Source organism: Pseudophryne corroboree, chromosome 8 (assembly GCF_028390025.1).
Source record: "Pseudophryne corroboree isolate aPseCor3 chromosome 8, aPseCor3.hap2, whole genome shotgun sequence".
NCBI classification, from domain to species: domain Eukaryota; kingdom Metazoa; phylum Chordata; class Amphibia; order Anura; family Myobatrachidae; genus Pseudophryne; species Pseudophryne corroboree.
The window spans coordinates 46,403,442-46,417,226 of record NC_086451.1 but is presented as its reverse complement, the minus strand read 5'-3'; the positions used below and the strand labels follow the sequence as shown (position 1 = coordinate 46,417,226).

The following is a 13,785-nucleotide window of genomic DNA, read 5'->3' as shown; positions in this document are numbered from 1 at the left end:
AGATGTCCTTGCCTTCAGTTTCTTTCCTAAGTCCCTATAGTCTTTCTTAAGGACATCCCACCTTCCGCTAACTTTGTCATTGGTGCCAACGTGCACCAAGACCGCCGGGTCTTTGCCAGCCCCTCCCAACAATCTATCTACCCGGTCCGCGATGTGCCGTACCCGAGCACCCGGGAGACAACAGATTGTACGGCAGGTCCCGGATTTGACGTCAGACATCCACCCTCAAAACGCCTGGACACGGCTGCGTTTCCTGGACCACTCCCAGAAAATGGTCAATCTTCTTGCGGTCGTCGCTGCGACCGCTTTCCTCGTTCCCGGTGTCGTTGCCCGCTGTCAGCTGTCGCTGGGCAATGACGCGCGTGCGCAATATGCACGCCGCGCATGTGCAGTTCCGACCCGATCGCACTTCTGCGAAGAAGTGCAGCGTGCAATCGGGTCGGAATGACACCCCTTGTCTGGTCTGTTCAAGGGATGGACAATCAAAGCAGGATCAGCACATACAAATTGAATATAAAAGATAATCGGGGTGGGGGGAATCTCCACTTAAATCCTTCCCGCAGCAGCTTTCTCTGAATTTCAGATCGGAGCATAGCTAGGCTTTGTGTATCCCCCTAGTCTGCATGGGGAAAACCTCTCTTGTGGGGGAAGAAAAAGAGAAGGCTGCTATAAGCTTGGGGTGGCTTAAACCACAAAGCTGGAGTCTGGATTCTGGGTTGTTGTCAGCTGATGTGTTTTGCCCTATTGGATGTTTGGGGGTGTGGTTATAACAAGGTTATATAAGTCTTGTCTTATTAGCCTTTGTTCACTTTCACCTGATGAACTTCCCTCCCTCCCTTTCCTATTTTGGCGATTGTTTACCATTAGAGTAAGTTTTGGGGTGTGAAAGAATGGCTGATCAGCAGCCTTGAGTGTGGTTTAGTTGTTTGTGTGCACAAACCTTCATTGTCATGCATATAAAGGCGGTATCACCTTCATGGGGACAGCACAACACCTGGCCTGGTGGGGTTTTGTTTACTGATGTAAGTTTGAGTTGGATATCCAAGTTTGAGTAGTGTATTAAGTAGTGTTGCACTGGTTTGTTCTTGGCTTGATTTTAAAACTGTTCGTTTGTTCTTTCTCACAATACAGAATCAAAATATAATGTATAAATAGCTGATCTTTTCCACCAATTTATGCCTCCAAGTCTTTATTTTAGGTTATTATAATAATAATAATAATAATAATAATTATTATTATTATTATTAGACACACAACAGCATGTTGATGGTGGGAATTTCAACAGGGGAAAGGTAAGTAACCTCCCTAACCCTAACTCTCCCTACCTGCAGCCTTAATCTTAACCCCCCTTCCCCCAGCAGGCCAAGCTTTAACCCTACCCATTGGCAGCTAACCCCCCCCCTCCCCCGCAGCCAAAACGTAACCCTCGCTCCCCCTGCCTCGTCCCGCAGCCTAACCTTCCCCGGGGGTGTCTAACCTAACTCCACCCTCCCCGCAGCCTAAAGCTAACCCCCCAACATAACCCTAACCCACCCCCGCAGCCTAAACCTAACATAGCTCCCCTTCCCTGGCTTTCCTCTCCAGCGGCCTGGCATATGCTCGTTCGGGAACCTTGACTGACGGGATCCCGACAGCCGGGATCCTGACCTTCTCTCCAGCCATGGTTCCCACCTGAAACCTGTGTATCACCATCCCATTTCTCTTACTTCTCAGAAACTAGAGGAGATAAGCCAGAATCCACAGCAAGACATTAGAACATGAAATCTTTATTTATGCCTTTAAAGGTATAAAGGTAGATGTTGTGGATGAGCACCAGCACTCATGAAGGATTTCTCAGTACATGCCCCCATGTCTTCAGATGGAAGGCATATTAGCACAAGGAGGCCTGCACTCATGCTCCATATAACTTTCTAAAGTTCTTTCCTAGCGTCTTCTTTTTTTATATATATACGTTGCAAACTTGAGGTGGGCGGAAACCTTCTTTGGATTCATCAAGTTCTTCCCTTCAATACTCCTCCGACTCCTCATGCTGAGGGCGCAGGATGACACTATGGTAAGTCTTAATGCAGGAGAATGCTGTGGGAGGGATATGGTGCCGGTCGATGTAGTTGTTTTCCAGATGAACAGAAACGAGACTGGAGTCTTCAGATATCCTGGTATCACAGATTGAGTTTAGAGGCACGTACCTGGGATTGTGAAAAGAAGAAGACGTTTAGCATTGGTCAAGGGTGGTTTGGGGGCATATATTCCAATAAAAAACTGTTTCAATTCAACACTCACATTGCACAATCTATATTTTCAGACTAGGCTTAAATTATTAACAGAAATATATTCCATAAACGTTACCTCAAGTTCACAGCGTATGTTCATGTTGACCTAAAATACTTTACAACTTCCAGCAAGTAGGTTAATTTAGTACTGGCATCTGCTGGTCACAAGTGGTACTGCAACAACGCTACTTATTTCCCCCCCAATAAATCTCCAGCTTTTATTCAACATTTGCTCGTTACATCGATCCTAGACATCTATAATTCAGATTCCTATCTCCAAAATCTCCTATTAATATTTGTGCATGGAAAATCTACAAATATACAGTAAATTATCCTGCGTCCCTACATGAAAAAGGTAATTTACATCCCGGAAAAATTATTTTTTTATTGCTGTGAAATGTGTCTATAATATATTATTCATCTCAGGGAAAAATAGAAGCATTACTAAAGAAGCTCTATGGCCTTCTATTTCAGTGGTAGCGCTTACTAGAGGGGTGCCGCCACAAGTGGGGTACAATAGGAGGAGATTAGAGGTGCACCTCACTGTAAATAGAACTAATATTCACTGGTTCTATTGGCTGATAACGTTTCATTAGCTGTTCTATATTGTGCTGCAAGAACCTGATTCAGTGCAGACAATAATAGCACCGGCCAATAGAAATTCCATTTCCTGACAGGTAAGCTCCGCCCATCCAGCATAATAAAGTGTGGGGGGGAAGGGTTGCTCCATGTCAAAACTTACATCTGTGGGCCTAATTCAGACCTAGCGGCAGCGATCGCAGGCTGAAGCCCTCTACCGTGTGCGCACACACAGCAGAGACTCTGCTGGTGCACACGTGAGATGTGAAGGTATCTCACTGGTGCGATTGCCTCTGTCTGATTGACAGGCGGAGGCGATCGCGGAGCGTGACGTCGGCGTTGCTGCAGCATTTTTGGGGGCATGGTCCAGACAACGCAGGTGTGTCCGAACCGTTTGTGGGGCGGGCCGTGGCAGCTGCGTGACGTCACACGCAGCCGCTGCGGCCAAAAACATGGCAGGTAGCTGCCTGCCTTCGCAGCTATGTAATAGATATAGGGGGTTATTCAGAGATGCACATGCTGAGGGCCGCACACACACACACACATACACAGCATGTGTAGGGCCGCCAACTGATGCGTTTGCAATTTAATTGCGGACGCATCGGAACTATGGCTGACAGCTGGCAGTGCATCCTGGCTGTGCTGCCAGGCGGTCGGCGGCCATTTTTTTCTTCGGAGCGGCTGCGTGTGATGTGACGCAGCCACCCCAAAAATTGTCCCAACCCGTCCGCGTTTTGTGTATCCCACCCAGGCATCGCTTGGTTGCCGTCCCCCAAACGGCCTGAACTGTCAATCATACTGCGGCCGCATACCTCAAGGATGCGGCTGCAGTGTGAAGGGTCGCACACGTGCACTAAGGCCCGAACGCAGCCGCTGCATAGGAATGCGCAACTGCGTTCGGGTCGGATTAGACCACTTAGTACATTGATAAATCACATTATTCATGTGTGTATCACCTTATTTTATTGAAGCTGAGTCGGAGGACCTGCAAGGATTTCAAGTTTAGGATTCCACGGGGGATAGTCTGAAGGTTATTATTATCCAGCAAAAGTTCATTGAGTGACTTGTACAGGCCAAAGAATGATACTGCATGTATGCTGTCGTCTCTCAGGTTATTGTGTGATAGATGGAGAAATTCCAGTCCAGGCTTCATGTGAGCAAATACATAACCTGGGATAAGCTCGATCTGGTTGTGGTGCAGGATGAGCTGCTTTAATCCCCGGGGCAAAAAGGAAGGAACATGTACCAAACGGTTATGAGACAAATCCAGGGATTCCACGTTCCTGGAACAACACATAGTAGGCTTAGTAAAATAAATGTTAGTAACTAATACGCAACATGTCTGAAGTATGTTGTGTTATTTAAGTGCACAACTCTATTACTGTACTCCATTGAAAACATGGAGTCTAGACAATGGGGGTCATTCCGAGTTGTTCGCTCGCAAGCTGCTTTTAGTAGCTTTGCACACGCTAAGCCGCCGCCTACTGGGAGTGAATCTTAGCTTATCAAAATTGCGAACGAAAGATTAGCAGAATTGCGAATAGACACTTCTTAGCAGCTTCTGAGTAGCTCCACACTTACTCGGCATCTGCGATCAGTTCAGTCAGTTTCGTTCCTGGTTTGACGTCACAAACACTCCCAGCGTTCGCCCAGACACTCCTCCGTTTCTCCAGCCACTCCCGCTTTTTTCCCAGAAACGGTAGCGTTTTTTCGCACACACCCATAAAACGGACAGTTTCCGCCCAGAAACACCCACTTCCTGTCAATCACATTACGATCACCAGAACGAAGAAAAAACCTCGTAATGCCGTGAGTAAAAAACCTAACTGCATAGCAAATTTACTTGGCGCAGTCGCACTGCGGATATTGCGCATGCGCATTAGCGACTAATCGCTCCGTTGCGAGAAAAAAATAACGAGCGAACAACTCGGAATGACCCCCAATGTACATGTACAAGGTGCAATTCATTTGTGTGGCTCATCAGCATTTGCCCTCTCAATATTGAAGAAATCATATTCAAAATATTGAATTTCCTTATATTTGCAAAGAACATGAGACATTAGAGTTAGGTGTAAATCCATCTGGAATGTGCACCTTTGCAATATACATATATATATATATATATATATATCATTTCGTTGTACGTTGGTCAACATCCGAATTAGAAATAGTCTTGAATTTAAAATTGGACACCACACTTTAGGTATGCTTGTTTCAATAGACTGGACTATTAAATCACATCAATAGGTATTTTTATATAAATAACACTATTTTTTTGTATTTATATATCTCATTAGGTTGTTTGCAAAAATGCCGACATATGGTTGCCAGCACTCCTAAGAGATTATAACCAATAGTATTCCTAGGCGACCCTGTAAGGATTTACGCCCAATTAGTTTTAAGGTATGGTATTTCCTATAATTACTTAATAGAATCTAATAGATGATAAATTTGTCCATAGTGGATTTCTTTCCTCTTTTCATTAGGTAGTTTATACAAAACACCATTATCCAACCGATTACACATTTAAGAAGGAATACCTGTTAAGCTCTAATCAGAAGCCCTGATATAAGAGCTTCATCCACTAAGTCCAGATATAGGAGATTCTGAATAATCGTACATTAGAGGTATGTCCAGTCAATATTTGTAGTAATGACGACAATAATAACAATGTTTTATTAGTTCCTTAAAATAAACACATCTAATAATGTGTTATTTACATATTTATTCAGGTTATGATCCTTTATATTAATTCATCATGAGCAAATTAGCCTTTTCCTATATTCGGTAGGTACTGTTTACATACCACATACATATAATTTTCCCAATTTAAAGTAGCAGTTTTTCTCAAATAGTCCACTATTTTTATTCCCCCCCCAAACAAGTTACCCCTGATGAAGTCGATAAGACGAAACGCGTTGGTGTTGTCAGTCAGAGAATCACAACCTAGTCTGTAAAGATACTCCCTGTCGAGCTCGCACCTTGTAAAAGGTGAGGGGATATCTAGATTCCACCTTACAAACGTGTTGGCTGTGTACTCTTTTAGTTGCATTTTATTGACACAATTTTATAATTTGAACTGTGTATACGTTATTAAAATAACTTTTTACTAATTGGCCTGTTGGCCTCTTGTTTGGGTGACTATTTGGTGAGGGGTGTCTGTTACAGGTCCCCAGATTTAAATACCCTCCAGTCTACATTCCGACGAAAATAACGCTGGAAGAACTGTGTAATTACATTCCACTTTAGCGCACTTGGGAATTTGTGTTTATATATATATAATAAGATTTTACTTACCGGTAAATCTATTTCTCGTAGTCCGTAGTGGATGCTGGGGACTCCGTAAGGACCATGGGGATAGACGGGCACCGCAGGAGACATGGGCACTTTAAGAAAGAATTTAGATTCTGGTGTGCTCTGGCTCCTCCCTCTATGTCCCTCCTCCAGAACTCAGTTAGAGAAACTGTGCCCGGAAGAGCTGACAGTACAAGGAAAGGATTTTGGTAATCCAGGGCAAGATTCATACCAGCCACACCAATCACACCGTATAACTTGAGATAAACATACCCAGTCAACAGTATGAACAACAACAGAGCAACAGGTCAGCCCTGATGCAACCATAACATAACCCTTATTTAGGCAATAACTATATACAAGCATTGCAGAAGAAGTTCGCACTTGGGACGGGCGCCCAGCATCCACTACGGACTACGAGAAATAGATTTACTGGTAAGTAAAAATAAGATTTTACTTACCGGTAAATCTATTTCTCGTAGTCCGTAGTGGATGCTGGGGACTCCGTAAAGACCATGGGGAATAGACGGGCTCCGCAGGAGACATGGGCACTTTAAGAAAGAATTTGTATTCTGATGTGTTCTGGCTCCTCCCTCTATGTCCCTCCTCCAGACCTCAGTTAGAGAAACTGTGCCCGGAAGAGCTGACAGTACAAGGAAAGGATTTTGGTAATCCAGGGCAAGATTCATACCAGCCACACCAATCACACCGTATAACTTGTGATAAACTTACCCAGTCAACAGTATGAACAACAACAGAGCATCAGTTCAACCCTGATGCAACAATAACATAGCCCTTATTGCAGCAATAACTATATACAAGTATTGCAGAAGAAGTCCGCACTTGGGACGGGCGCCCAGCATCCACTACGGACTACGAGAAATAGATTTACCGGTAAGTAAAATCTTATTTTCTCTAACGTCCTAGTGGATGCTGGGGACTCCGTAAGGACCATGGGGATTATACCAAAGCTCCCAAAACGGGCGGGAGAGTGCGGATGACTCTGCAGCACCGATTGAGCAAACAATAGGTCCTCATCAGCCAGGGTATCAAACTTGTAGAACTTTGCAAAAGTGTTTGAACCTGACCAAGTATCAGCTCGGCATAATTGTAATGCCGAGACCCCTCGGGCAGCCGCCCAAGAAGAGCCCACCTTCCTAGTGGAATGGGCTTTAACTGATTTTGGCAGCGGCAATCCAGCCGCAGAATGAGCCTGCTGAATCGTGTTACAGATCCAGCGAGCAATAGTTTGCTTTGAAGCAGAAGCACCCAGCTTGTTGGATGCATACAGGATAAACAGCGACTCCGTTTTCCTGACTCTAGCCGTTCTGGCTACATAAACCTTCAAAGCCCTGACCACATCCAGTAACTCGGAATCCTCCAAGTCACGAGTAGCCACAGGCACCACAATAGGTTGGTTCATATGAAAAGATGACACCACCTTTGGCAGAAATTGTGGACGGGTCCGCAATTCTGCTCTATCCATATGGAAAACCAGATATGGGCTTTTATGTGATAAAGCTGCTAATTCTGACACACGCCTAGCCGAAGCCAAGGCTAATAGCATGACCACCTTCCACGTGAGATATTTTAACTCCACCGTTTTAAGTGGTTCAAACCAATGTGATTTCAGGAAACTTAACACCATGTTAAGATCCCAAGGTGCCACTGGAGGCACAAAAGGAGGTTGAATATGCAGCACTCCCTTTACAAACGTCTGAACTTCTGGTAGAGAAGCCAACTCTTTTTGAAAGAAAATGGATAGGGCCAAAATCTGGACCTTAATGGAGCCCAATTTTAGGCCCAAATTCACTCCTGACTGTAGGAAGTGGAGGAAACGGCCCAGCTGGAATTCCTCTGTAGGAGCATTCCTGGCCTCACACCAAGAAACATATTTTCGCCATATACGGTGATAATGTTTAGCTGTCACGTCCTTCCTAGCCTTTATCAGCGTAGGAATGACCTCGTCCGGAATGCCCTTTTCTGCTAGGATCCGGCGTTCAACCGCCATGCCGTCAAACGCAGCCGCGGTAAGTCTTGGAACAGACAGGGCCCCTGTTGCAACAGGTCCTGTCTTAGAGGAAGAGGCCACGGGTCCTCTGTGAGCATTTCTTGCAGATCTGGATACCAGGTCCTTCGTGGCCAATCTGGAACAATGAGGATTGTTCTCACTCCTCTTTTTCTTATTAGCCTCAGCACCTTGGGTATGAGAGGAAGAGGAGGAAATACATAGACCGACTGGAACACCCACGGTGTCACCAGGGCGTCTACCGCTATTGCTTGAGGGTCTCTTGACCTGGCGCAATACCTCTGTAGTTTTTTGTTGAGTCGGGATGCCATCATGTCCACCTGTGGCAGTTCCCACCGATATGTGATCTGTGTGAAGACTTCCTGATGAAGTCCCCACTTTCCCGGGTGGAGGTCGTGTCGCGGAGGAAGTCTGTTTCCCAGTTGTCCACTCCCGGGATGAACACTGCTGACAGAGCGCTTACGTGATTCTCCGCCCAGCGAAGAATTCTGGTGGCTTCTGCCATTGCCACTCTGCTCCTTGTGCCGCCTTGGCGGTTTACATGAGCCACTGCGGTGATGTTGTCTGACTGAATCAGAACCGGTTGGTCGCGAAGCAAGTGCTCCGCTTGACGTAGGGCGCTGTATACGGCCCTTAGTTCCAGGATGTTGATGTGAAGGCAAGTCTCTTGACTTGACCACAGACCTTGGAAATTTCTTCCCTGTGTGACACCCTCGGAGGCTAGCGTCCGTGGTCACCAGGACCCAGTCCTGAATTCCGAATCTGCGTCCCTCTAGAAGGTGAGAACTCTGCAGCCACCACAGGAGTGACACCCTGGCCCTGGGGGACAGGGTGATTAACCGATGCATCTGAAGATGTGATCCGGACCACTTGTCCAGTAAGTCCCATTGGAAGGTCCTCGCATGGAACCTGCTGAAGGGAATGGCCTCGTATGATGCCACCATCCTTCCCAGGACTCGAGTGCAGTGATGCACTGACACCTGTTTTGGTTTTAATAGATTCCAGACCAGTGTCATGAGCTCCTGAGCTCTCTCTATCGGGAGATAAACCCTTTTCTGGTCTGTGTCTAGGATCATGCCTAGGAGAGGCAGATGAGCTGTAGGAACCAACTGCGACTTTGGAATATATAGAATCCAGCCATGTTGCCGTTACACTTCCAGAGAAAGTGATAGGCTGTTCAGCAACTGCTCTCTTGATCTCGCTTTTATGAGGAGATCGTTCAAGTACGGGATAATTGTGACACCTTGCTTCCGCAGGAGCACCATCATTTCCGCCATTACCTTGGTGAATATTCTCGGGGCCGTGGAGAGACCAAACGGCAACGTCTGAAATTGGTAATGACAATCCTGTACCGCAATTCTGAGGTACGCCTGATGAGGTGGATAAATGGGGACATGAAGGTATGCATCCTTTATGTCCAGAGACACCATAAAATCTCCCCCTTTCAGGCTTGCGATGACCGCTCTTAGCGATTCCATCTTGAACTTGAACCTTTTCAGGTATATGTTCAGGGATTTTAAATTCAATATGGGTCTGACCGAACCGTCCGGTTTCGGGACTACAACATGGTCGAATAATAACCCCCTCCTTGTTGAGGGATGGGAACCTTGACCACCACCTGTTGAAGAAGATACAATTTGTGAATTGCAGTTAACACTATTTCCCTCTTGTGGAGGGAAGCCGGCAGGGCCGGCAGTGAGGGGGCATCTCCTCAAAGTGCAGCTTGTATCCCTGAGACACAATATCTATTGCCAGGGATCCAACAGGGGGTCAACGCACTTGTGGCTGAAATTACGAAGACGTGCCCCCGCCGGGCCTAGCTCCGCCTGTGGAGCCCCAGCGACATGCGGTGGATTTTGTAGAGGCCGGGGAGGACTTCTGTTCCTGGGAACTAGCTGTGTTGTGCAGCTTCTTTCCTCTGCCCCTGCCTCTGGCAAGAAAGGACGCACCTCGGACTTTCTTGTTTCTTTGTGTTCGAAAGGCTGCATTTGATAATGTCGTGCTTTCCTAGGCTGTGCAGGAATATAAGGCAAAAGATCAGAATTACCAGCTATAGCTGTGGAGACCAGGTCCGAGATCCCTTCTCCACACAATCCTCAGCCTTCCATATGCCTCTTAAGTCGGCATCACCTGTCCATTGCATATTCTACAGGACACGTCAAACAGAAATCGACATAGCGTTGACTCTAGAAACCAATAGACTAATGTCTCTTTGGGCACGTTTAATATCTATATCTTAAGACAGCATCTTTAATAGATATATCTATATATATATATACATATATATACATACTAGGGTCTCAATCTCTGCTGATAAGGTACCTGTCCACGCTGCTACAGCGCTATAAACCCATGCCGACACAATCGCCGGTCTGAGTAGTGTACCAGAATGTGCACGCTATCTGCAGGATCCCTGAGGAAAGCTGTTAAGTCAGGGCTACCATTTGGGCAAACGTGACACCCTAGGGCAGCCTTTTTCAACAGGTGTGCCGCGGCACACTAGTGTGCCGCAGGCAGTTGCCAGGTGTGCCGCCACCGCAGCCCACCAGAGATGCCCGCCTCCTGCCGTCGTCCGTACAAAGACCCGGCGCCGCCGCCCGCACACAGTCCCGGCGCCGCCGCCCGCACACAGTCCCGGCACTGCCGCCCGCACACAGTCCCGGCACTGCCGCCCGCACACAGAACCGCCGCAGCCGCCAGGCAGATGTAACTGTGCTCGCCGGTCAACGCTGCACTTCCGCATCAGCCAGCCCGCACGCTGCGTTCTCCCCGCCTGCAGTGCACACACACACTCTGTGCTGCTCCTGCTCCATGCTGCCTTCTCGCCCCAGCGCTCCTCACTTCTCCCCACTGAGAGGGAAAGAGTTAAGGTTAGAAATAAATATATATATATATATATATATATATATATGTGTGTGTGTGTGTATATATATAACATTAATGTGCGAGAAATTACTATGGTGGGGGGCAGGTGTGTGGAATGACAATGAGTGGCAGGTATGTATAATTACTATGGGTGGGACAGGTGTAAGGAATTACAATGGAGGCATGTGTGTGGCTTGACTATGGGGGGGCAGGTGTGTGGAATTAGAATGGGGCATGTGTGTATAATTACTATGGGGGCAGGTGTGTGGCATTAATATAAATCTGTTTTATTACTGCTGGGCCAATGTGTGCTATTACTGCGGGGCCAAAAAAACTGATGGTGTGCCTTGGCAATTTAAACATTTTGTTTAGTGTGCCACGAATTTAAAAAGGTTGAAAATCACTGCCCTAGGGGAAGATTCCCATCGTATCCTGGCCCTAGTAGGGAAAGGATACTCCCTGAGAATTCTTTGTGGGAAACTGCAGTCTCTTGTCTGGAGATTCCCGCTCTTTTTCCTCATGAGAGGAGGGAAATTTACCTCAGCTTTCTTCCCCTTGCACATGTGTACCCTTGTGTCAGGGACAGATGAGTCATCAGTGATATGCAAATCATCTTTTATTACAATAATCATATATTGAATACTTTCCTGCACTTTTGGCTGTAACTTTGCATTATCGTAGTCGACACTGGAGTCAGACCCTGTGTCGATATCAGTGTCTATTATTTTAGATAGTGAGCATTGAGAGACTCTGAAGGTCTCTGCGACATAGGGACAGACATGGGTAGATTCCCTGTCTGTTCTCTAATCTTTTGTGCAATAAATTCACCTTAGCACTTAATTACACATATCCAAACAGGTGTCGGCGTTGTCGACGGAGACACCCCTCACACACACATTTGCTCCATCTCCTCCTTAGGGGAGCCTTTTACCTCAGACATGTCGACACACGCGTACCGACACACCACACACTCAGGGAATGCTCATCTGAAGACAATTCCCCCACAAGGCCCTTTGGAGAGACAGAGAGAGAGTATGCCAGCACACACCCCAGCGCTATATAACCCAGGAATAACACAGTAACTTAATGTTAACCCAGTAGCAGCTGTTTATATTGATTTTCGCGCCTAATTAATTATGTGCCCCCCCTCTCTTTTTACCCTCTTCTACCGTGTATCTGCAGGGGAGAGGCTGGGGAGCTTCCTCACCAGCGCCATGTTTTTTCTCCACAGCGCTGGTGAGTGCTGAGGAAGAAGCCCCGCCCCCTCGACGGCGGGCTTCTGTCCCGCTTAAATATACACTTACTTGGCAGGGGCTCATACATATATACAGTGCCCAACTGTATATATGCTAAACTTTTGCCAAAGAGGTTCCAATTGCTGCCCAGGGCGCCCCCCCCTGCGCCTGCACCCTTACAGTGACCGGAGTATGTGAGGTGTGTGTGGGAGCAATGGCGCACAGCTGCAGTGCTGTGCGCTACCTCAGTGAAGACTGGAGTCTTCTGCCGCCGATTTCGAAGTCTTCTTGCTTCTTATGCTCACCCGGCTTCTGTCTTCCGGCTCTGCGAGGGGGACGGCGGCGCGGCTCTGGGATCGGACGACGAGGGTGAGATCCTGTGTACGATCCCTCTGGAGCTAATGGTGTCCAGTAGCCTAAGAAGCAGGACCTATCTTCAGAGAGTAGGGCTGCTTCTCTCCCCTCTGTCCCACGATGCAGGGAGTCTGTTGCCAGCAGAGCTCCCTGACAATAAAAAACCTAACAAAATACTTTCTTACAGCAAACTCAGGAGAGCTCACTGAACAGCACCCAGCTCGTCCGGGCACAGATTCAAACTGAGGTCTGGAGGAGGGATATAGAGGGAGGAGCCAGAGCACACCAGAATCTAAATTCTTTCTTAAAGTGCCCATGTCTCCTGCGGAGCCCGCCTATCCCCATGGTCCTTACGGAGTCCCCAGCATCCACTAGGACGTTAGAGAAATATATTTATTTATAGACATATATACAGTATATGAGCTTCAGCTCCTGCTCGGTGGTGCTCTATGTCAGTGGTGATCAGCAGCAACCCTCAAGTTTTCCCATCAGAGAATGCAGAGAAACTGCACTGTGACTCCATAAGCATCTGCCAGCCTATAGCAAGTGCAATTGTCTAGTGCAAATTCAGTACCTCCATTGTAACACACCAGTAAATCTTCTCCGCTGTTGTGTGGGATGTGTGGTTTAGTGAATCTCAGCCATGTGGTGGAATATTCAAAGTTAGGGTGGAGAGTTATCAAATCTCTGAGTGAGATAAAGTGGAGACGTTGCCCATACCAACCAACCAGCTTCTAATTGTCATTTTATAGGCTGTGCTACAAAGTGACAGATTTGCTAAACCCCTTCCTGAGACTTTCAATGATCAGAGATGCCAAATGGCACCAAAACCAAGAAGGCAGTGCACGCATGAGGTGAAGGATGGATTCCAGAGGAAGTGGAGGCCGCTGCGGCACTCGGAACAGGTGTTGAGTGTCTGGGACGCCTATAAAATGGAGGTTGGCAATACAGACACTGGACAATATGGCTGACAATCATATTAGTCTTCACAGCACCACCCTGATGTCTAGGCACACTGAGCAGCTGCCCACGGCCCCACTATTCTAGGGGCCTCCGAGCAGGGACGGGTGGTGGTCACACAACCAGAGAGGCCAGCTAGCATTTTCTACCTGCCTCCCAATCTGCAGCCTGCCATTGAATGGCTGTCAGCATGCTGACT

At 47.1% G+C, this 13,785-nt stretch overlaps 1 protein-coding gene across 2 annotated transcripts in view; it reads right to left on the bottom strand.

Moving 5' to 3' along the window:
• Positions 1-1,750: 1,750 nt before the first annotated feature.
• The window catches only part of LOC134948383 (extracellular matrix protein 2-like), a 237,975-nt gene continuing 225,940 nt past the window's right edge, over positions 1,751-13,785 (bottom strand). For both annotated transcript variants that reach the window (XM_063936316.1, XM_063936315.1), the window contains exons 9-10: positions 3,806-4,132; positions 1,751-2,186 (exon numbers count right to left, since the gene is read on the bottom strand). In XM_063936316.1, coding sequence (XP_063792386.1) covers positions 2,006-2,186; positions 3,806-4,132 — 508 coding nt within the window. In that variant the 3' untranslated portion in view covers positions 1,751-2,005. The remainder of the gene's footprint in view (positions 2,187-3,805; positions 4,133-13,785) is intronic.